The 21,939-nt window shown below is 45.1% G+C and overlaps 1 protein-coding gene across 6 annotated transcripts in view; it reads left to right on the top strand.

Annotated features, from left to right (window-relative positions):
* The window catches only part of LOC135900324 (kin of IRRE-like protein 3), a 636,778-nt gene extending 615,603 nt beyond the window's left edge, over positions 1-21,175 (top strand). For 5 of the 6 annotated variants that reach the window (XM_070531960.1, XM_070531961.1, XM_070531962.1 and 2 more), the window contains 5 exons: positions 4,299-4,316; positions 8,048-8,258; positions 10,092-10,572; positions 12,419-12,468; positions 14,832-21,175. In XM_070531960.1, coding sequence (XP_070388061.1) covers positions 4,299-4,316; positions 8,048-8,258; positions 10,092-10,546 — 684 coding nt within the window. In that variant the 3' untranslated portion in view covers positions 10,547-10,572; positions 12,419-12,468; positions 14,832-21,175. The remainder of the gene's footprint in view (positions 1-4,298; positions 4,317-8,047; positions 8,259-10,091; positions 10,573-12,418; positions 12,469-14,831) is intronic. The other variant, XM_070531958.1, reaches the window with a different exon arrangement.
* The last annotated feature ends 764 nt before the right edge of the window (positions 21,176-21,939 follow it).

Genomic DNA, 21,939 nt, shown 5'->3' with positions numbered 1-21,939 from the left:
AACGCCCAACCAAAGTCGATATAAAAGCGTGGCGTCTCTACGGCGAAGCTGTGATGGCGCTCGAAGACTTAATGTTGGGTCAAGTGAGTACAGTCGCGGATTTCTTAAATGTGGCTCATTCCATTGCGACGCGGTGCACTGCCGAGCAAGTAGGCGGAGCTAGCGTGCACTAAGTGTTTTCCATGCAAAGGACATCAACATCGGAAATAAAGTTTGTGTACCATCAGTGTATTATACTATAATAATAATTTCTTGAAGATGTCTGCACGAATAGTCATGTCATCGGTAACAAGCTGACGTGCTGTTTAATTTACCCCTCTTCACGGCTCCAATGTGCTCCAAAGGCCCGTTAGAAAGCTTGTTAGAAGCCCTTAGAGGCAAAATCCTGTTCTGCACGTCAAGTGGCAAATTTCCTGCGCATCAACGCAAAAATCAGACACATTGCCTTCTGGGTAATTGGGCACTTGTTCGAAATATTCATTGACTTGCTTGCTCGCTTATTGTAGTGGCGGAGTTAAATTATCAAAGAATGAGACCCACATTTGCTTAGTGTTCGTACGAACACTGCCCCGCCCACCCCCCTCTTTCCTCGTTTCCGCTGTAGGCAATTGCCAATACGACTTCATTCCACATTTCTTACTGTTTTGAGCTGCTCTGATTACTCTATGACGAAAAGCAGGGCTACCTCGGCCGAAGCAAATCCACAATGGGTAAATCAACGGATGTATGCCATTCAACTTTATTACCACGCCGATTGCTGCTCCTCAAGTTTTTCATTCCTGCGTGTGCTCATTCCATTGCCTGAACGCAGAAACAGCGGTTTCTAAAATGGCTCGCCTGAATTTCTTTTCCAGCGAAATTGCCTCGCAAGGCAATTTAAGTATATTTGAAAGTGGCCTCTTCATCTATATCGAGCATTAGATCGCACGCTTATGCTGGAGTTCAGCTTTGCAAACGAAGTGAAAAAAAAGGAAGAATAACTAGAATAACAAGATAAACTAGAAAATCGTGGTTCAGGCTGATAGAGATTGAAACGTGCGCCACTCACATTCTTTTTTTTTTTAAATTCTGGTTGACGCTATTTATTAGCGGCATCGTTTCATCGTTTGCGTGAAACAACGTGCCTTCAGAGAACAACAAAATATGCTGAATATAGGCAGGCGAAGTGGTGGGCGTTGAGGATCGATAGACGGTCCAGCAGAGCCTCATGGTCAATTTAGATTAGATTATAGGGTTTTACGTGCCAATACCGCGATCTGATTATGAGAGACGCCGTAGTGGAGGACTCCGGAAATTTAGGACACCTGGGGTTCCTTAGCAACGTGCACCAAAATCTAAGTACACGGGTGTTTTCGCATTTCGCGCCCATCGAAATGCGGCCGCCGCGGCCGGGATTCAATCCCGCGACCACGTACTTAGCAAGCCCAACACCATAGCCACAAAGCAACCACGGCGGGTACGGTAAATTTCCATTCAACATGATGCTCGCCGGCGCTCCTTGTATACGTTCATACATGCGTTCCTTGAAATTCATACACTCTGAAAGAGCAATGAAAAAAAAACACACAAAAGTATCGCTCCGTGCATATTCAGAATGGTTTCAAAGCAGTGATTAGCGCACATTTATAATGCACTGCTGAGATACGAAGTCAATGTCACACGCATAGCTTTGATTGGGGTTGCACACATTCACGCATCAGCGCTTAACTTCATATATATATATATATATATATATATATATATATATATATATATATATATATATATATATATATATATATATATATATATATATATATATATATATATATATATTTGTGTGATTATTTGACAAGAATTATCTAATTAGGTGTAATAAAAATATATTTTGAATATTCGCAAGCGACGACAAACAACAGTACCTTAATTCTGTCCAGCTACGTGGCATCCGCACATTTTAAAACTTTGGCTAAAGTTAGCTGGGACACCTTGTATATAGTGTCCATGCCATCTCAACATAAAAGTTAAACGCATACATATTGACAAAAATAAAGGACATCTAACGCGAACAAGTCGAGTACTGCTGTCATACGACATCATGTCAAGAATATAACTTATGCATTGAGTAAGTCCACGTCACCGATGCAAGGCACCTAGCGCCTTGCCCTTAAATTGGTTTTCCTGCCTCAAGCGCACTTATGGAGCTAGATACTGAGAGACCCGCCTACATTTAAAAATGTCAGGATAATATATGTAAAATACGGCACACCAGCAATGGCAAAGAAATACGCCCGCGTGGAAAGAAATCGTCCGTGTAGTCCGTCCCTTCATCAACATCTCTTCCTCCACTCAACTGTCACCATTCGTAAAATCAAGACTTTCACAACAGCTTCTTCGTCACTTTAAGACAATGTATTATCGGCTTCGTCTGAACGCCGCGTTCACCAATAACTATATGTCCTGCTTTGAAGTGACCACCAGCCCTCATTGTGATTAGAAGCGTGAATTGCTGGGCCAGTTGGTTCGTGCTTAACCCCTCCCCCCCCCCCTTCCTGTCCCCCGAAAAACTGTACTGTTGACTGTTGGTGAAAAATTAACAAGAGGAATGAAGAAACCACGTGTGAATTCGATCGCCAAGTAGACGCGACAAAAACATCGAGGTTATCCCCTGCTTCCATAAGATTTCCCACGGGCTGACAGACAGTGTCCCAAGAATGTGGTGTAAACTTTGTGTTTTCAGTCCCCCGCAAGCTTTCCGGCCTCTGCGCCTGCGTCTCCGGCTGTGAACGAGATTCAGCCTGAAAAACCAAGCACCAACAAAGTGCACTAAGCGCGCTGCGGGGATGGTTTATCTAATTCCCACGTCTTGTGTAAGAGTACATATCAGCCAGACGGGGAAGTGTTTAAATGAACGGCTTATAGAAAAAGCACGACTACACGCTGCGATCGGGCGCAGGGAGCAACCTGGATTTGCATGTGAAACATTGTAACTGCTGCTGGCTTTCGTTTCACCGCACTGGCCCCATCGGCAGTGGCAAGTGAAAGCAGGAGCGCGAACTGGTGGAATCGTTTCATATAAAAAAGAACGAGCCGTCTTTCACAAGCGACCCATCCGTGCGTATCACAGAGAAACAGTGGACGGTTTCCATCGGGGTTCGACATCTTCAATGTGTTTGATTGGTCTCTTTCTTTTGCATGCGAACTTGCGCGCCAAAAGAGGTGTTTTAGAAGTACATGTAGGATTTAATAAATCAGTTTGACGTAATAGTTCTGCGAAAACCGGCAAGGTGGAGGGAAATAATTAATAAAGGGCTTCATAAATCAGTCGTATGTCCGACGACTGTGTGTGCGTGTGCCTCCTTCTGGTTCGGCATCTTGGTTCTCGATGGTATTTTTCGCTGTATTGTGATTACTGTGGTGCGTTGGAATCCGCGGTACAATTTGGGTTGGAACGCCCTGGGTATGCAGAGACTAAAGGATACGTTATTTCAGTAGAGTGTTACCTGCTTGCCGGAATTCACTACATCTAGGAAGCATACTAGGTTCTATGCTTTCTCTTTCAAAGCAATGTCAAGCTTAAAATTTTATTTTTCATTCTTTCAAGACATTGGCTTAATCGACAAGCTGTAAGCTATTTACATCAATATCGTTATCATTTTCTCACCTGTGTCTATCCGGATCATATATTTTCTTACCTTGTTTTTCTTTGCCCCACCATTCGAATCTCCATGGGGTCTTTCTGCCCCTGATCGCCTTCCCTATGTAGAGTAACTTGTAGGAACTTACATACACACCGGCAGAATTCCCTGTATTTTATTCAAGAGTTTTTCAATTTTTCTGGATTGCACGTATGTGTGACGTATCGCCCAGTTACAAACCTTGAACACGATATCTGGTATATCACCTACTGCTACAGTCTCTTGTGGCAACCCAAATTTAAAACCGAGACTGAGAGAAAGAGAAAATTAGAGTGTGAGGGTGCAAGGCCAAGTTGTAGTACAATGCAGTCAGGTGCATATGACCTCCTATGTCTTTCAGACCGTATTCCTGCAAGTTTCCCTAAGCAAAGCAAAAACGCATATATTCATGTTTTGACACATTTCAACAGCATCTGCATAACAAGTTTAATTTCACTCTCACTCGCAGTAGCTTCACTCTGGTAAGGCTGGAATAAAAATTGGCATTTTATTTAAATTGAACACAGCTTTTGTGTGTTTTTAGCCCGTTTGGTTGTGTGTTTATTATGTTATTCTTGTTAAGTAATTTTGTTATACACGATTATTTATTTTCATTTCTTCTTTGACGTCGTTTCTTTACAGAAGGCGCACCGACAAATAGTAAGTTTCTTTCATTATGGTTTTGTTTCCCGCTTTTAACTCATGGTTGCTGCAGACTTGGAAATTTGCTTTGTTACGCTGGGGAACAAATTGGTTTTCTCCGTGGTCGCATGCGCGGAGTTTTTTTGTCCGATGGGAAGCTCATGAGTCCTTACTAACAGGGGTTCCTGCTTCTTGTGGTGGAAGTTTGTGTTCAGCATGCTTTGTTTGCTCGTTTCGGAGCGCTTTCCTTTGTTCTTACTGTTTGCACGTATCAAAATTAATCCCTAGGACATAAGTTACTGTGCTCATGGAACTCGTCGCCTGTTATGCTTGTCTACATGACTGTGACGACTTGCTCTGTAGATTTGCTGCGAAGAGCTGTGTCGAAGATACGCCTATATACGCCTCTGTTGCTGCCTGCGAAGTTAACCTCAGAAAGCCGAACCTATCATACAGTATGCTGTGTGTGATACCTGATAATGCTCATTTAAGAATGAAAGACATAACGCGAAGCCCGCAATGATTCTTGTAGGCTCTTAAGTTAAGCTCGAGAGAAGTTGCACATTTGTCGATAGCTCCGCAAACCAATTACTCATTGCTTAATAGCTATTATGATTATCTTTAAGGCCGATAACGCTTCATTGTTATTTTACTGCGAATATACTTTACATGATCAAGTTTTTCCAACTTTCTTTCAACTGGAGTGGTCTTTGGGCTTTGTGGGCCTAATGTAAGGCGCCTAATGTTCTGCTTCGGGCACGATTTGCGACTTACTTTTAAACAAAGGTGCTTCTCTAGATTTTTTTTTCGAAGTCTTCCCTTGGGTGGGTTATAAAAAAAAACATTTCGTGCATTGTACTCAGTGACTAAATGGCTAAAAGTCAAAGAAAGAAGAAAGAAGGGACGCATTTTCTTCCCGCTATTTTTGCACTTGTACATATACGTGCGCCCGTATTTACAAAGCATTCTTCTCGTAAAACCGATGCCGCAGTGGCCCATACGTTCGAGTACCTCCGCGGGGGCTCAGTGGCCATAGAGCACGAGGATGAGGGTTCGATTTCTGACAACGGCATTTGTATTGAGAGGAATGCAAGAAGGTTCGCGTACCCAGATTCCGGTGCACGTTAGAGAACCCCGTGCCATGAGCACTAATCCGGAGCGCTTCACTGCGGCGTTCCTAGTACTCCGCTGCGCAGATTAGGAAACCTAACAACTTAATTTAAAATGAACATTCGCATGCTCGCTACAGGTGATGTATCGTCCTCACATGAGTAACGCTTTATGACGATACGTGGTTCCTTGCGAACACAGCTATGTCTGGAATATTTCCCGTGTTTCGAGTTGTGCTACTCCTTAATTGTACTCACTCGTCAACGTGCAAGCACGTATCCTATGAGGTTGTTTAAATAATAATCTAACCCTATAGAAGGATAGAACAGGTGCTCATTTATTAAACCATATAGCTGAACAGCGCATGTATTTACATGACAGTCAGATGCGAAACCGTACTAACGTGTTCTCAATGCACATACAGCCAACAGCAACCTTCGAGCGTCTTTAGGATTTGTGATACAGGCCGTGTTTGCAGCACAACTGTACCTAACTGGCGCAATATTAGGGTAGTCTGAAGCATTCATGAAGTTGCTCTTACCATTTCTGAAAGTACTGAGGGGGGATTTCGCAACAGTGCGTTGAGATGAAGAATGAAACAAAGTAGAAAGGCAGGCAGGTCAATCAGAACAGAAAATGCTCGGTTTTGTAACAGTTCGTTAATTTTGCGCCGCTGAGCTCGAAGTAGCGGGTCTGAGCCTGGCCGCGGCGACCGCATTCCGATGTGGGCGGAATGCGAAAGCGTTCTAGTACCGTGCATTGTGTCTACGTTAAATAAACCCGCGTGGTCAAAATTATTTCGGAGCCCTCCCCACTATGGTGCGCCTCATGATCTGATCGTCGTTTTGACATGCAACATTGTGGATTTTTTTTTTATCAGTGCATCGATTATGTTCTGGCCAATGCATCAGGCCATTCGCCGCCAGTAAGCGCGTACCTGTATCGCCGAACTAGATGTCAGCCGCAAACCAGTGCCGGACAAATTTACAAAGCACAGCATCCTTGCTCCAACTGCACTATCCCTTCAAGGCCCTTTTCATCTCGATGAACGCTTCTAATGAAGAAATGAATGGGTGCCAACACGCGGCTCAGTCAATAGCATCAGAATATTAGGCCACGCATTCGGGCTTCGTTGCATTGTGTAGACATGGATGTTTATCAAGCACACAACTAATGGCGGTAACGTCATTTTCTTTATGTTTAATAAAAGGCGATCTTATATGGCAATAGCATTGCGTTAGTTGGTATAGAGCTTCACAAGAGCAAGGAATATGGGCTAATGAATAAACTGGCAACATTTGCATCACATGTGCGCGATATGATGTTTGGTATAGGTTACCGATCCCAGTTTGCAGTGACCTGTAGCGGAAGATAAAACGGTTACATAACGCGCATAAACGGTCATATAAACATGATCTGCATAGATATGAGGATATAGACGACAGGTGGATATTTACAACTATTTGGCCTGCGAAATGATAAGAATGGTTTTTTTTATGTTGATCAAGACTCAGACAGGCAAATCGAAGAATTTCATCGGCTTGTTGCTAGTGGCGAGAACATGGCAACCTAATCTCTTTCAATTCTTATTACGACACTTCTGGATTGGAGCTGACAGCATAAGTGAACATGAAGGGGAAAAAAAACAGCCTCATGAAAAGTTTTATAAATTGCTGTCACAGCAATCAAACTTCGTAGCCAAACTCTTCTGATATAACCACTCCGTAACACACAAACAGCTGAATAAGATTCAGTAAGTCATTTGGAATGCGATGATTTCACATCTTTTTGCTTAATGTATTATGTATGCCAGGCTCATGGACAGACATTTTTGAATAGATACACCGATGGAATCTGTAATTTTTAATATATGCATAGATGAGTTGGCAGAGATACACAATATTGAAACCGGTGTTTTAAAACTCGCGGTACTGCTCAACTTCATCGCGCCAGTTTTCGGAGCGTAGGAAGGACGCCCCCCGTTTCTGCCTAGAATACCACTCAGACACCTATACGCACGGTGTGCTCCATACCAGTGGTACATTCTACGCACACGCAGACCACATACAAGTTAGGCAATGACATCGCAGCTTGAAGGAGTCATTACGTTACCTATATCTGTTTCCCGGCATTATGTATTGCGCTAGACGTAAACTATGGCTTGCCACAGATTTTGCAAGTTCCAGAGATGAGCCTTTTTACGACAGTCGTACGCTGTTGCACCTATGACGCAATATAGCAATGGTTCCGCTGTTAACAGCTTGGAACCGCGAGAGCCCTGAAAAATTGGGGGTTGTACGCACAGCTGTAGGGCACCAATGGTATTTCCGCGCTGTTCTCGCGCTTAGTTCCACTGATAAAGAAATATTTTTTTTCGCCCTTTGTCGTCCGCCGGTAAACGCAAGACTTTTACTCTCACCTTTTACTCTCACCTTGCTCAAGAAATCTTACGTTAGGAACACAATAGCCACTTCGTAACATCCTCGTCGACAGTCAGATTTTCGGTATGTTTTCCACCGACAACCAATTCAAGTGTTCCTGTCATGTACTGCACAGTAAAAAAATGCTAGCGACGTGCCCATGTTGTATACTTTGCTTTCTTGTCAGTGCTCTGAAGAAGTTTTTCCTTCCGCTGACAGGTGTCGTGGATCCGACTGCGTGACTTTCACCTGCTGACCGTGGGCCTGACGCGTTACACGTCGGACGAGCGGTTCCAGACGGTGCACATGCAGTTCTCCAACAACTGGGCGCTGCAAATACGCGACGCGCAGCTCAGGGACGCCGGCCTTTACGAGTGCTTGGTCAACTCGGACCCGCCCCTTCGGCAGGTCGTCTCGCTGCGCGTCGTCGGTGAGTGGCGCTGGGCCCTGCTCGGTATACCTTTCGGCGCTCGCAGCGCTGGCTGCGACTTCAACCACCCACTGTATAATGCAACCGAGAGCTGATTACACTTAACAGAAAGTGAACTGAAAGATTTACTTGATTCATTAGCAGCTGTAACTGCAGATGCTTGCAACTATTCATTTGCAGACTTTTCCACGAACAATTATGATGAACAATGATTACGTGATGCGAAATGACAGCATTTCGGCAAATAAGGTATAGTTTTCATAAACGTGTTTGGGCAATCATCGAACGTAGAGAACAGAAATAAACCACATGCAGGAACATCAAAAATTAAATTCTGGGGTTTTGCGCGCAGGCACCACGATATGATTATGAGGCACGCCGTGGAGGGGGACTCGGCAATAATTTTTGAGCACGTGGTGCGCTTTAACGTGCGCCCAGTGCACCGTACACGTGTGTGTTCTCGCATTTCGCACTCATCAAATTGCAGCCGCCGCGGCTGGGATTTCAACCGCCGGCCCCGGGCGCGCCGCGGCAAAGCCCGCCAAAGCCACAACGCCACCACGGCAGATGCACACGAATGTAGCAGCGTGTTATGCCGTTTCTGCGATTGTGCACAACTCAATAAGCCCCTCGTCAATATTAAAGCTTTAAGAGACAGGAATAAAAATGTTCGTTAAGTAAACAAAATTTAAACAAACAAAAAAAGAAAGAAAGGAAGAAATGTCAGCTCATTCACCATATTGTGCTACTGAACTCAAGTCACCAAAAACATCGCAAAGCAAATATGGTTCATAACACATGAAATACGATCTCAATGTTGAAGCCATGAAACAACTAAAGGATATAAAAGGAACGGAAAGGAACAGAAACACATGAAAAGAAAAAATAAGAACCGCGCTAGCACGTGCTTAAAAGAATAAGAAAGAAAATAAACCCATGCTCTTGATTTTTAGAACTCCACCAATGAGCACTTATTGCTTCTTTGTTAGCTTGGACAAGACCTTGAGAGATGATTCAGTGGAGTCACATCCATATAGCGCGTTGCTCTGCTACGCAGGGGGTCGCGCGATCACATGCTGGCCGCGGCGGCAGCATTTCGATGGGGGCGAAATGCAAAAAACGCCCGCATCCCGTGCACTGTGGACACCTTTATTATCCCTTGGTGGTCAAAACCAAATCGGTGTTTTGGAACGTAGAACCCTCGAATTAAATTCCATGTAGCGCGAAAAGCCGAAATGTTTAATGCATAATCGCAGCCGTGTTCGTTACGTTGTAGCAGCTCGAGCGGCTTCTAAGGAGAGACATTATCGAGAAATGCAGCAAGATACATGGCGCCTTAGCCAAAAAAGCTACCCCCCCCCCCTTCCCATACAAGAAATTAGAACACTCCTTACCTAATACAATGAATGTCCCGTTCCTATCGTCAACTCTGATAGCTCTAGAACGTAAAAATAATCTAGATTTGGAAAGGCAACAATGCCACAGCAACAGCAGCATCGGTGTGACAATCGATGCTTTGGGTGTCCTGTGTGTTTCTGGTTGCCTAAAAAAAGGGGAAAAAAAGCAACGGAAAATTGTATTGCATTGCATTGTTTACACAAGTGCTCTTAGGGCTCTTAGGTCGAAATAAACGACTAAACTACGTTTACATTGTCCCGATAAGTAAACAGGCGCATCGCACAAAAAACGAGCACGGTATGCAGGAAAATCAGCCGTACTAGAATTACACGTTCCTATAATATAATAGCACGTTCTTTCGCATTCTTGTGTTGCCGTAACGCTGTCAGTGCCCTCGCGTTCGCGGCTATATACACCGCCACAATGACTCCGCAGTGCCCAAGGCCCACATCCTTGGCGGACCGGACTTGCACGTCGAGGCCGGCTCGGCGCTGAACCTGACGTGCAGCATCAGCGAGAGCCCCGAAGCCCCGGCGTTCGTCTTCTGGTACCACCAGTCGCGCCTGATCAACTTCGAGCGCGGCGGCCGCGTGAGCGTGGCCAAGGGCCCCAACGGCACGGCCGTGTCGCGCCTCCTGCTGCCAGCCGTGGACGCCGCGGACTCGGGCAACTACACCTGCAAGCCGGCCAACGCCAACGCCACCTGGGTGCTCGTGCACGTGCTCGAGAGCCACCGGCGGCTGGCCGCCGTGCAGAATGACGCCGGCGGCATGGCGCTCACGGCGGCCGCGACGCCCCACTGCGCGGCGGCCTGCTCCCTGCTGCCGCTGCTCGTGTCACTGCTGGTGCAGTGGCTGCTGGCCTGCGCCCACCACTGCGGTTCCAGGTGACCAGCCGCTGGGGACACGCGCAGTCTGTGAGTATCACGGCCGTTCTCTCTCAGGTGTTGGTAATTGTATAGCGGGGTTATGCTTATACGGAGCGCAAGGACGCGGCGACAGAAGTCGAGAGATAGAGAGTCCAGACACGATTGCCCCTTTTTAAACGTTTTAGACATGATTTATTCGTGTTTAGCCGTTTTCGTGGGCCGCCGATCCTGAAGAGAGTGTGGTCTAGCACGGCGGCAAAGACCGCACAGTGGTACCATGCAGGTGCGCAGTGGTACCGGGCATGGCGGTACGGGGAGCGTTCGCGCATTCTTTACTCGTTGTGGACGCTGTCGTTGAGACTGGAACTCGAGGTCCCGGTTGATTTCCACGTACGGGTGCAGCACGGTGGCGAAGGGAGTGCCATCCATAACTGATAGTGTAAGATAGTGCCAAAAATAACCACCTCTCAAGGCATGCTAATGCATTGTTAGATACCAACCGGGATAGCAAAAATTAAAAGAAAAACTCGGTGTCTTTTCACTCTGTGAAGAAGGATGACCAGCGAAGCTGTGTATGTGTGCTCCTTAATGACGAACTTCACCTCCTCTGCGGGTCGGCCCATTATTGCACTATCTTCGGTATCGGCGCACGTATGGGGAATGCTTAACGCCAACTTCACCTCCACCGTGGGACGGCACGGCATTGTACTATCTTCGGGATTGGCCCGCGTTTGGCGAGTTTTGTGTCTACACGCGGACATGATCCTGGGTGAACTAGCCATTAACAGCTCCGCTGTAATGTAAAAAAAAATGCAGCTTATCACATACAAGCCCGATCGGACGTACAGGAAAAAACAGCAGTCGGAAATTTGAAAATTCAGAGTTTGTACTAATTGCAACAGAAGCTGCACAAAAGTTACACTTGAGCAGCATCAGTTACGGCGTTGCATATGTGGGCTTTCTTAAATGGTTGAGTTAAGGAATTGACTACGCTATCATGTTTCCCATATCAGGCGGAACCAAGTTTCAAGTATTCTCGTCACGGGCACGAAACCGTCAGAATGAATCTGACTATTCATTCCCAAAACTTACCTTTCGTTAGTAGCGTTCGGGATCGACCATTACCACTATGTACAGCTAGCTGATCTCGATCACTGGATTACACTTTCAGCCCACTCTGCCTTCCGCACATCCAGCCGCAATAATTTATTTCCTGAAGTGCTGGAACACTAAAGTGAAAAAAAGAAAGGTCAGTGCTCGGAAGGGTAAGGGAGTGAAGCTAAGGGCAGCACGTCAGATATATCAGAACGGTGCGCAGGCGTCCTGATGACTTAGAGCTGCTTGGGTTGATTCCTTGTGCAGGTTTCTTGGTAAAACATTTACTAGAGGAACTTCGTTCGTGGTCCATACGCGAATGGTAGCAGATGCAATGATAAGAACTCAGAGAGCGATAAGCTTGAATGCAAGCCTTATTATGAACCAAGCGTATTACTACATAGTTCATTATTGCATTCTGCATAGTGCGTCACCGGCATTTGTCAAAGTGCTTTCAATTTGACCAATGCCGGTGGGGAATGACGGGAGATTGACTGATCCGTTATTGAACATTCAGTGCTCCTATCTTTCCCTTTATACATAGTGTTTTTTAGTTCAAAAAACTATTTGCATGTTGAATGGACCATACATACGTATATATATATATATATATATATATATATATATATATATATATATATATATATATATATATATATATATATACCCACACGGACATTCACATTTTGAATGTCAGTGCTATGTTCTTCCGGTTGTCTGCGACCTCCAACTACCTTGGCGCTGTTTTCAGCTTCACACTCCTGTCTAATAACTCAATTTTGTACATTCTTCTCTGCAGGTAAATAACGTGGGTCGCGGCAAATCATGTCCGGTTCCCGGTCATCAACAGTGAGTATGCGACGTTTGCTTATGTGCTTCATTGTTGTGCTCTCGTGTCTGCGTAATCTCACAGGACAGGGTGCGGTCGACTACTTTTCACCCTTCCGTGAACACGTCCTACACAAACCACTGCAATTCTTTCCCGCACACCTCCGGCAATCTGACACGGCTTACGGCATCCGGCACGCTAATGAGGCTGTTGGTGTGGTCAGTGAGCAATTCTCACAGGTACCCAATTTGCCTCCAAATGTCCACGTTCAGAGCGCTCAAGCGTGTCTATAGGCCGACTGCGAAGTCGCAAGAAAGAAGGATGATGAGGATGAGGGGGATGAAAAGGAAGGAAGGTCAACCAGACGCACGTTCGGTTTACTACCCTACTCAGGGAAAGGGACTTAAGGGAAGAAAACAAAGTAGAGGGAGGGAAGAAAGTACTATCGGTGTGAGTACATGCGGGTGTCCATAACTTCAGGCCTATAATCGGTCACTGAGGCCAGTCACTTTCATGAAATGTAGCAGTGCCCGCGTCGCTTTGTAAGCTTGCGACGCATGGAGCCACAGTCCAAGAATCTTAGTCTCTGAAAATGGCTTATTATCTAATCGGTTTAACACTCTCTGAAGAACGTCGCCTTCGTTGTCATAGAGATCACAAAAACACAACACGTGCTGAATCGTCTCTTCATAGTTGCGCGAGTCACAGATCGATGTGTCGGACATTCCAATAAGGAATGAGTAGGTTTTTGTAAAAGCCACTCCTAACAAGAGGCGGCACAGTAAAGTTGCATCACGGCGGGAGAAATTCGATGAAATCTGCAGCTTCAGTGTAGGATCCAACCGGTGAATACGGCAGTTGGAGAAAATTGGGGTGTTCCACAAAGCTTCAGTGTTTGTTTGAGCAAGTAAACGAAGACTCCTCGCTGCATCTGCCCTTGATAAGGGTATAGGAAGTGCCAGGGTTTCTTTATGGGCTGACCGGGTGACATCGTCAGCAAGGTCATTTCTAAAAAAAAAAATGAAAAAAATTAAAATGCGAGGACACTTAAGCATTTCATAAGAGTTGTGCATGCGAAAGCATTGACGTCAAATTGAATGAACGTCGCTGAGCGGTCCTTCGAGTTTCGCTCTGGAAGTAGTTTACCGTAAGGGTTCGAGCTGCCCAAGCCAGCAAGCAGCAACAGCAGCAGCAGCTGCGGTGCCAACGCCGCATGCCACCGGCATTCTGCGCGACGAGAGACCGAGGAAGGGCATCACGCTACTGCCTCGCCGACGAGGACCTGTCTCGTCACGCGGAGTCGCGTCGCCGTGTCTGCTTCGTCGAGGCGCGCTGGTGACGTGGCATCGTGACGATTCCTTCTCTCCTCACGCAACGCCTGGCGTGCTTGCGCCGCAGCAGGTGTTCCGATTCGCCAGCTGCGCCCCGTCGAGGCGCGTTCGTGACGTGGCGTCGCAGCAAATGGGAATTTAGGTGCCATTTCGCTGCTACAGACGCCGCCCACATTTTCGCCCAATCGGCCCATTGATGCTTTCACATCACTAAAAAAAGGAACAAGTAATCTCTAAACGCGAGCCAGATTTCTGCTTAACTTATCTGCTGTCTTAACGCTGTTGCGAAGAACAATCAAGAGATAATTAAAAAGCAAGAAGTTACGGGCTGAAAGCAAGGAAAAAATGTAGAAACAAAAGCGGTCGATGAAGAGACGATAACGGTGAAAAGGAAAGTAACATTGGATGCAACGCCCTACTGCACGTGCACTATATATATATATATATATATATATATATATATATATATATATATATATATATATATATATATATATATATACACACATATACATATACACACATATATATATATATATATATATATATATATATATATATATATATATATATATATATATATATATATATATATATATATATATATATATATATATATAGCGACCTCTTACAAAAGTGCTAAATGTGTAGACGTGAGGATACGAAATAGCTTTGGCTCCTGCTGAATTTACACCTTTGCGAACGTGCATTTTCGTACCTGCTCGTGCGCCTGCCGAACTTTGACGATGTATTCAGTGCTCTCTCTTTCTCCTCTCCCTCCTTCACGCACACACACTGTGCGCCGAATTACCGCAGTTGAGGCGTCCACCAGTGCGCCAGACAGTTGGCGCGGTTTTCCTTTATTTCATACCCATTTCCTCCTCCTCATTAGCGCCACATGCTTAGTCAGAGTGTAAGGTGAAACAAAAGTGTACACCTCTCCAACAGCTTGATTTACGTTCTTTTATATAGCCGAGTCTCGCACTGTATTCGCCATTGCCGCTGGCACTGGATTTACCGGCTTGCCGTTTCGGTTTTTCTTTTTGGTCCAGGATTACAGTCCTTCTAGGAGACTGGAACCAAGGATGATTCTTCCCAGTCGAACCTGAAGCCAGGCGAGGAGGATGAGTACCAAGAACAGTCACTGAACGGGTGAAAACCACTTGTGCGGACCATGCAACGGTCAGCACCAAGCGCTTTTTGTGTTGCCCGCGTCACTGGATACAGACATTGCGGTCACCAAGGCCGGCACCATTGCAGCGGCGGCAGCAGTGCTCGATACCGATGAAACCATCGATGAACGCTCTACAGATGCTGCCATTGTTAGCCGTCTCCCGCCCCCGCCGGTGCGATCTACCGACAAGCATGTCCGCACTCTTCTCGTCAACCCCCTCGTGTGTGTGCGTGTGTGCGTGCGCGTGCGTTGTTTTACTTCGTTTCACGTTGTTCTCATTTCGTTCGTAAGTAAGTGCGTACGCTTGTGTCCACGGGTGTTGTGAACGCGCACAATCGTTCAGACGCCAGCGCTTTTGCGTCCCAGTGACTCGGCCAGCATCGACCATGTGGAACAGACGCCGGAACACCGGTAGAACTGCCGCTGGCTTCGATCGTCGCGAGTTCGCCGGGGAGACGCAAGACGGACGTCGAACACGGATAGACTCCGTTGAACGTCCTCGCATTGTACATATGTAGAGATGACGACAAATGTTTCTTGTTGCTATCGCTCTTGTTCGCTCTGTTCTCGTGCGCTTATTATGCGTTTTGTTGACAGCTGCAGGTAAGAGCTGATGTCCGCAGGAAGTAATAGAGCGTACGTTGTGAAGTCTAATGTTGTCCAGCGTGTATTTGTGCCCGGCCGCGGTATCCTCTGGCGTGTGTGTTGGTGCGCATCATTCCGTACCGTTCCGAAGGCGCCCGCGATGTTTCCATTGTTCGACAGTGCTTGCGTCATATTGCTTGGAGATTTTCTTCGTCGGCAACAGATGGTTGAGTCTGCACCCGGAGCTGAAGTGCGGTGCTACGTGTACTATAACGTTGGGTGTCATTGCCACCATCGTTTGAAATTCTAGTGCTCTCTTTCTTTTTGCGTGCGCTGTCGTTGGAGGAAAGACTCACCCTGCCGTTTCGGCGAGACACATGTGATACGGGAGATGGCGTAAAGTTTAATTCAAATTCTGATAAAGGGTGCGCTAAGTTTCTTTTAGTACGGAACGGCTAGAGTTTCGTTGTTCAGCGACGCGTTGCAGGTAAGCGTAATAGCGAAAAGTCGTCGGCACTGATGGCAGTTACTATGCGATACATGTCTCGCGCTATGATTATTTTTGTTAACGATATATTACTTGGCTAGAGACATGATCAAAGCTGCGTCACTGCTTTCTGCAAGTATGCCGGAGGAGTGTAAGCTTCGCAGGACGCAGTATTGTCAGAGTATGCTGGAGCGGTATTTTGATATTATTACTACCTCGTTATCTCGGATCTGAGTTGAAGTGCAGCTGGTAAGGTATCGGCCAGAAAATGGTCGTATTTGGCTGCCAAGCATCGTTTCCGTGCTAACACACTTATGCCTAATATTGCAGTCCCCGTGGCGACTTATAGGTAAAAACAAGAATAAATAAAAAAGAATACGAGCAGTTTGTTTCAGGGGACAGTACGGATGAATTCTGATTGGATGGTACCGACTTCATTTTTAACACACTAAGAGTCCTTTTCCTGACACGCTACACAATTTGACCCGAATGTGCAGCGAACGAATCCTTACTAGTTTAGTCATTGAAAGGGACTCTGACGTGATCCCCTACAAAAGAGAAACGTCTTGTGCGAAAAAATATTGCAGCAGGGTAAGCGATGATTGGTACCAATAGGTATTTGGTATTATTGAAGATGTGCTGCTTCACACTTGCGCAGTAGATTTTGTCGTGGTCGGAGTTGTGCTACGATGTTAAATGAACTTTATCGATTTTAGTTCTGGCTCTCAGTTAGAGCACCTTCGCACGTAACGTTGTCCAAGCCGCCGAAAGAACACTGTTTTTTTTTTTTGATGAAATGAACGTGAAGTGCAGTCATGGGTCGCTGATTAGTTGTATTTCGCGTTATTTGCGGAGCACGTTATACGGCTCCGAAGTGTGCACGAAGCCAAGCATATTGATTTTATTTTGACACTGGATGAATTTTACTTGGTGCGTGTCTGTGGTTCCATTATTTTATGTTGTGCGCCTGTCAGCAAGGCAATACTTGTTTTCAGGCTTTTCATGCAAGTGCCAGAACGGTAATGTGTGTATGTTTTTTTTGTTTCCAGGAGCATTACTTCAGTCGCGTATTTCGTAAAGGTTGTGCGTTGTGGCCGCTACACTTTCAGTGCACAAGGTTTGCCGTGAAGGCTACGTGTAAGCGAAAGGAAGGGGCGGTGTTATTAAGTCAGGATGCGCCAGGGGAGCTTTCGAAATGCAGCGTTATAAACGAAATAACTGAACGTTTGTTCAAATGGTTTCCCTGCTTGTATCACGCCTAACGGAAGCCTTATGGAGAAAAACAGTTCAAATTGGCTTGCTGTCTCTTTATTGGCCCACTTATAAAGCATTTTGACGGAGTTCTGTGTTGAGCAAGTATTTAAGGTGTCATTAAATTTTATTATAATTATTTTCGTTTATGTACCGAAAGCTTTCACAGTGGTCAATCAATGTGGTGGAGGGCTTGCGTAAAAATAACGTATCAAAGAAAGTTGTGTTTAGTGTTCTCAAACTTCGCAGTGGGTTATGACAGACGCCGTATGTTGGAGGGCGCAGAATAAATTCGACCCCATAGGTTTCTATTTTTTATTGTTCAGCGAGAGCGTGATAAAAAAAGATACATTTCACAATAAACTCATATAAATCCTGTCTTAACCGGTTCGTGTGGTATAACTTCAGCAATCGCACCGTCGACGCAGTTACGCGTTTGCGTCTTGTTAATAAAATAAAAAAAATACAGCCGGGGTTATCAACATCCTTAGCTTCTTTACTGTTTCTTCAGTAGAGTTATCGAACGCATTCGGGCAGTAACTGTCTGGAAGTACATTTCCGCGAGAATCGGTCGTAGGCTTTTATTAGGATCAGAGCTGGCTCTTTGAACAAGGTGGTTGTGAAAGCAGAACAAAAAGGAGCACTGCGACCAGCGGCGAAGTACGTCTGAACTGAACTTTCGAAATAAATCGAGATAAACGCATCTTTTAAAGTGGCACCTGTTAATCTGCGCCTGTGTCGTAACGCAGTGAAGAATGATTATCACTGAAAAGAAAATGCGGGAGAGAAGCCACTAAAAGCGCGAATGAGGGAGCGCGCTCCTATGCGCGATAATCGCACGACACTAGTTTATTATTATTGTTAGTATTATTCTCATTTTCAGCCGAGGTGTACGTTTGTCTGATTTCTATGTATAGGCGCTCCCGGGCCAAAGCTATGGGGCTTCTTAATTAGACAATTTCGCAGACCACTGCGCCTGGAGGGACCTGGTTAGAGTAACCTGGTTAGGGTATCTGTGAAACGTCAAACGCGTCTGCACCGCTACATTGCTGTTTGAGCATTGCTTGAGCTTCATCGTGCTTTGCCCAAGGCCGTTGGAAGTCATCTGCCGTTAAGAGCCCAAAGATTTGGGGCGACAATGCCTCCGGTAAAATTGCCTTTGCCCTAGGGAGGTATGGTGCAGTACACCAGAAGCGTGCCTGCTTTTGCCGCCGCGTGGTACATGACAACAAGCCTTGTGCACTGAGTGGTGTGTCGGTAATGTACGGGTAAGTCAGCGACGTTCGGGTCATGGTTTCTAGTCCGCAATTTGTTCTTTGTTTTAATAGTTCTTTTTTTGTTAACCGTTCGTCTCCGCCTCTTTCTGCTAGCCGGAAAATGTGTTGGTCGTCAACTGGGTTGCCGAAACTGTAGTCCGTGTTTGAGTCAGGGCATTTGTTCCTAGTGTCGTCTTCTCTAAGTCCGTCGTAGTCCGTTGTTGTTATTTTTTTCGTGTTTTGTTTACATTTTATCTTTCCGTTCTTCGCATATTTTTGCGGGTCACTTAAGCTAGTCCATATTTTTTTAAAATTTCCAATGTGGTCTGCAATATCGTTACCGAAGTGACGCCATTTTCAGTTTTAAACCACATTTTGGTAGAGGCAAACTTTCTGAGCCCGATGAAAGGTTCTGGAGGTTCACGGTGATTCGAAATATACACACTGATAGCTATGGCTATGCATTTTTAGTACCACATTCTTCCTTACCGAAGGAACATTTCAAGGAGGATGAACGTCGTTACTGTTTTACGTGTTCTGCATCTCTACTTCGCATCTACTTAGCCTTTTGTTCCTACTTCACGATCGCGTGTTGTGTATGTCTCGAGTTGTTCATTGGATCACTATTTATAAAACATTTTACTTCGCTCACGCTCTTTAAACATTGTCACCTGCTTTGCGGGAGCGCAGGTCAGACGTGAAGCTCATTAAAGGGACACTAAAGGCCAACAACTAAGTAAGTTCAAACATTTAAATTATTTCTTGAAAACCAACATTTTTGTCTCATGACAAAAATTGTTGATTAAGCTGCAGAGGCTTTATTCAGTTTCGCGCCGTAACTTCAGCGCCGATGTGTCAACGTGACGTCGGATTTCAACTATGTTCGCAAACTACTAGGTTGAATGCCTGCTTCCTTTAGAATGCAATGTAGTCTGCCTTTACTGATAATGAGTTGTTCCGAGAAGGCGCTGCCAAATTCATGACGTCACAAGGAGCCGGTGCGGGAACTTCATGGCAGAGTCGCTACTCGTCTTACGTTTTTGCTTTGTTTCCCGCTTATCCGTAGCGGGCTCTTCAGCAGGCAGTTTTGCTATCCTGTCGCAGTTAAAAAACTGTTGAAGTCACGCGTCACGGTAAGGGTGATTTACCTATACATTATAACTTACTTTTACTCATTAGTGTCCCTATAAGGAATCTCACGTGATAACCTGCGCTCATATATCGTGTGTTCACTTTTGCCATGACGCGGGCCACATGCTTGCTCATTGTTTTGAACCAACTCTTGTAGCTTTTGGTGGTGACAAAATGAACCCAGAGCGATTTTAAGTTGATTGTTGATTTAATTGTATTTCGTCTTTCGAAAATTGCAACGTACACCTACCAACATTTTCTGATGTCAAGCGTGGCCCGGGTACCCCAACTGCCACCCTGATGCATCAAATATTGCTTATATTTGTCAAATGATGAAAAAATTAGCCAGTTATGAAATAAAAAAAACGCTGTCGTAATCGAGCGCGTGCTTATAACACGAGCTGTTACAGACAAAAGAAGCACGTGGCCTTTCTAAAGGTATTAGGTGCTCGAAATGGGGACGCATGATGGGCAACATGCAATTATTAAGACGATGTCGATTGGCCACAGGTGAGCACCACAACTTGGTTATTTGACGCAGAAGTTAGTGAAAGGTATCCGCATTACACCAGCTGTGTGAGCTGTCGAAGGTTACCAATAAATGCAACCCTCGCTTGTGATTCGTGTATTATTATGATGGAAGTAGAAACAGCTCTGGGCAGCGATATTAGATAACTCGTCTAGTATTTACCTGCGATTTCGAGCGCCGCTGAAGTATGGCGTCTTTCCGTTTCTCTGCCGGGTCCACTCGGACAGACCCTGTCGTGGGCGCCACCACTCGGCACGACGTGTGGACGCCGATAACGGTACCCGCTGATCAATCGACCACTGGGCCTCTTCGATTACCCTTCCACGAGAGTCTCGAACTGCACGAGGCGGTGCTTGCAGCCAGTGAGCGTCGCATACGCACTGCCTCGAGCAGTCCTTGACAGTCTGGCAAGACAGATCGGATAGGCCCACTCCCCGTTGCTTTCCACGAGGTGGCCCGATCTCGGAGACCACGCAATGCGTGAACTGTCCGCATAGGCTGCCTCGTGGTGGCGCTCACCACGGGTGTATTTAGAGGAGTCGCGTCAAACGAACGAAGGGGGTGACGCTTGGTGTAGCAGCAGTTAAACAACTGACGCGCCACATCATAAACAAGTAATCCAAAGGCGTTGGCCCTTTTTGAGTATTCTGTTCTTGCAGATGACTTTGCACCAAAAAAAAGAAAAAAAAAACACTGAGGAATATGCAGGAAGGGATGTCATGGCCTGTCATTCATGGTACTGGGATTGCTATTCGTAAGGGTTAATGATTTCCACCTAGGGTGTATGTGGTGCCACCTGTCACAAATCTTTAATACTCACTTGTCTGGAACCGAACAAGAGGGCCACGGCGTCATGCAGTGGCCCACATTCACACACTACCGTACTACGATTACGGTCACGTTGTTTGTACATAAGAAACAGGAATGCGAAGCCGCGTGTGCTAAGCGGCATTTGTGTATAGTCGCCGTGCAAGAGAAGAGAAATAAATGTCTTATCTGCATTGAAGTTTCATTCTCCCTCTCATTATTTTTCTTCTTCCTTTTTGGTTAACGTTGTTTTTTAGTACATACTCTGATTCATTCTCCACGACAGCCAATATATATATATATATATATATATATATATATATATATATATATATATATATATATATATATATATATATATATATATATATATATATATATATATATATATATATATATATACACACATATATATATATATATATATACATATATATATATATATATATATATATATATATATATATATATATATATATATATATATATATATATATATATATATATATATATATATATATACACATAGTTACTATTTTCAGCCGCCGCCCATGTCTTCAATTCTAGGTTAAGTAACGCAACGGTATCTTTCCCGCAAAACGCTGTTTGTTGTGAACTAAATTGAAAAGGAGATGCAGTCGCAGGGTCTTCGTGCGAAGGAAACTTAATGTAAAAAAACTGGTAGAAATAAGCTTCATATGACGCTTTTGCCGCCTCTATGGTGCATCAGGCTTTCATATTTCTTTTATTTTTGCTATAATTCATAATTAGTACTTCAGCTACCATTCGAGTCACGCTTAGAGTGCTCCTAGATTTGCACGCAATAGAGGACGAAGAAATGGAATCTCTAATTAACGACACAAGGAGCGTCATTTATTAGTGTCTGTCTCCATGTGCCGCAATGGGCGATGAGGGACGCCGCAGTGGAGACCTCCGGATT

Source organism: Dermacentor albipictus, chromosome 1 (assembly GCF_038994185.2).
Source record: "Dermacentor albipictus isolate Rhodes 1998 colony chromosome 1, USDA_Dalb.pri_finalv2, whole genome shotgun sequence".
Classification (NCBI taxonomy): Eukaryota; Metazoa; Arthropoda; class Arachnida; order Ixodida; family Ixodidae; genus Dermacentor; species Dermacentor albipictus.
Note: the sequence above shows the minus strand (reverse complement) of the source record. Positions and strands in the feature narration are given on the sequence as shown.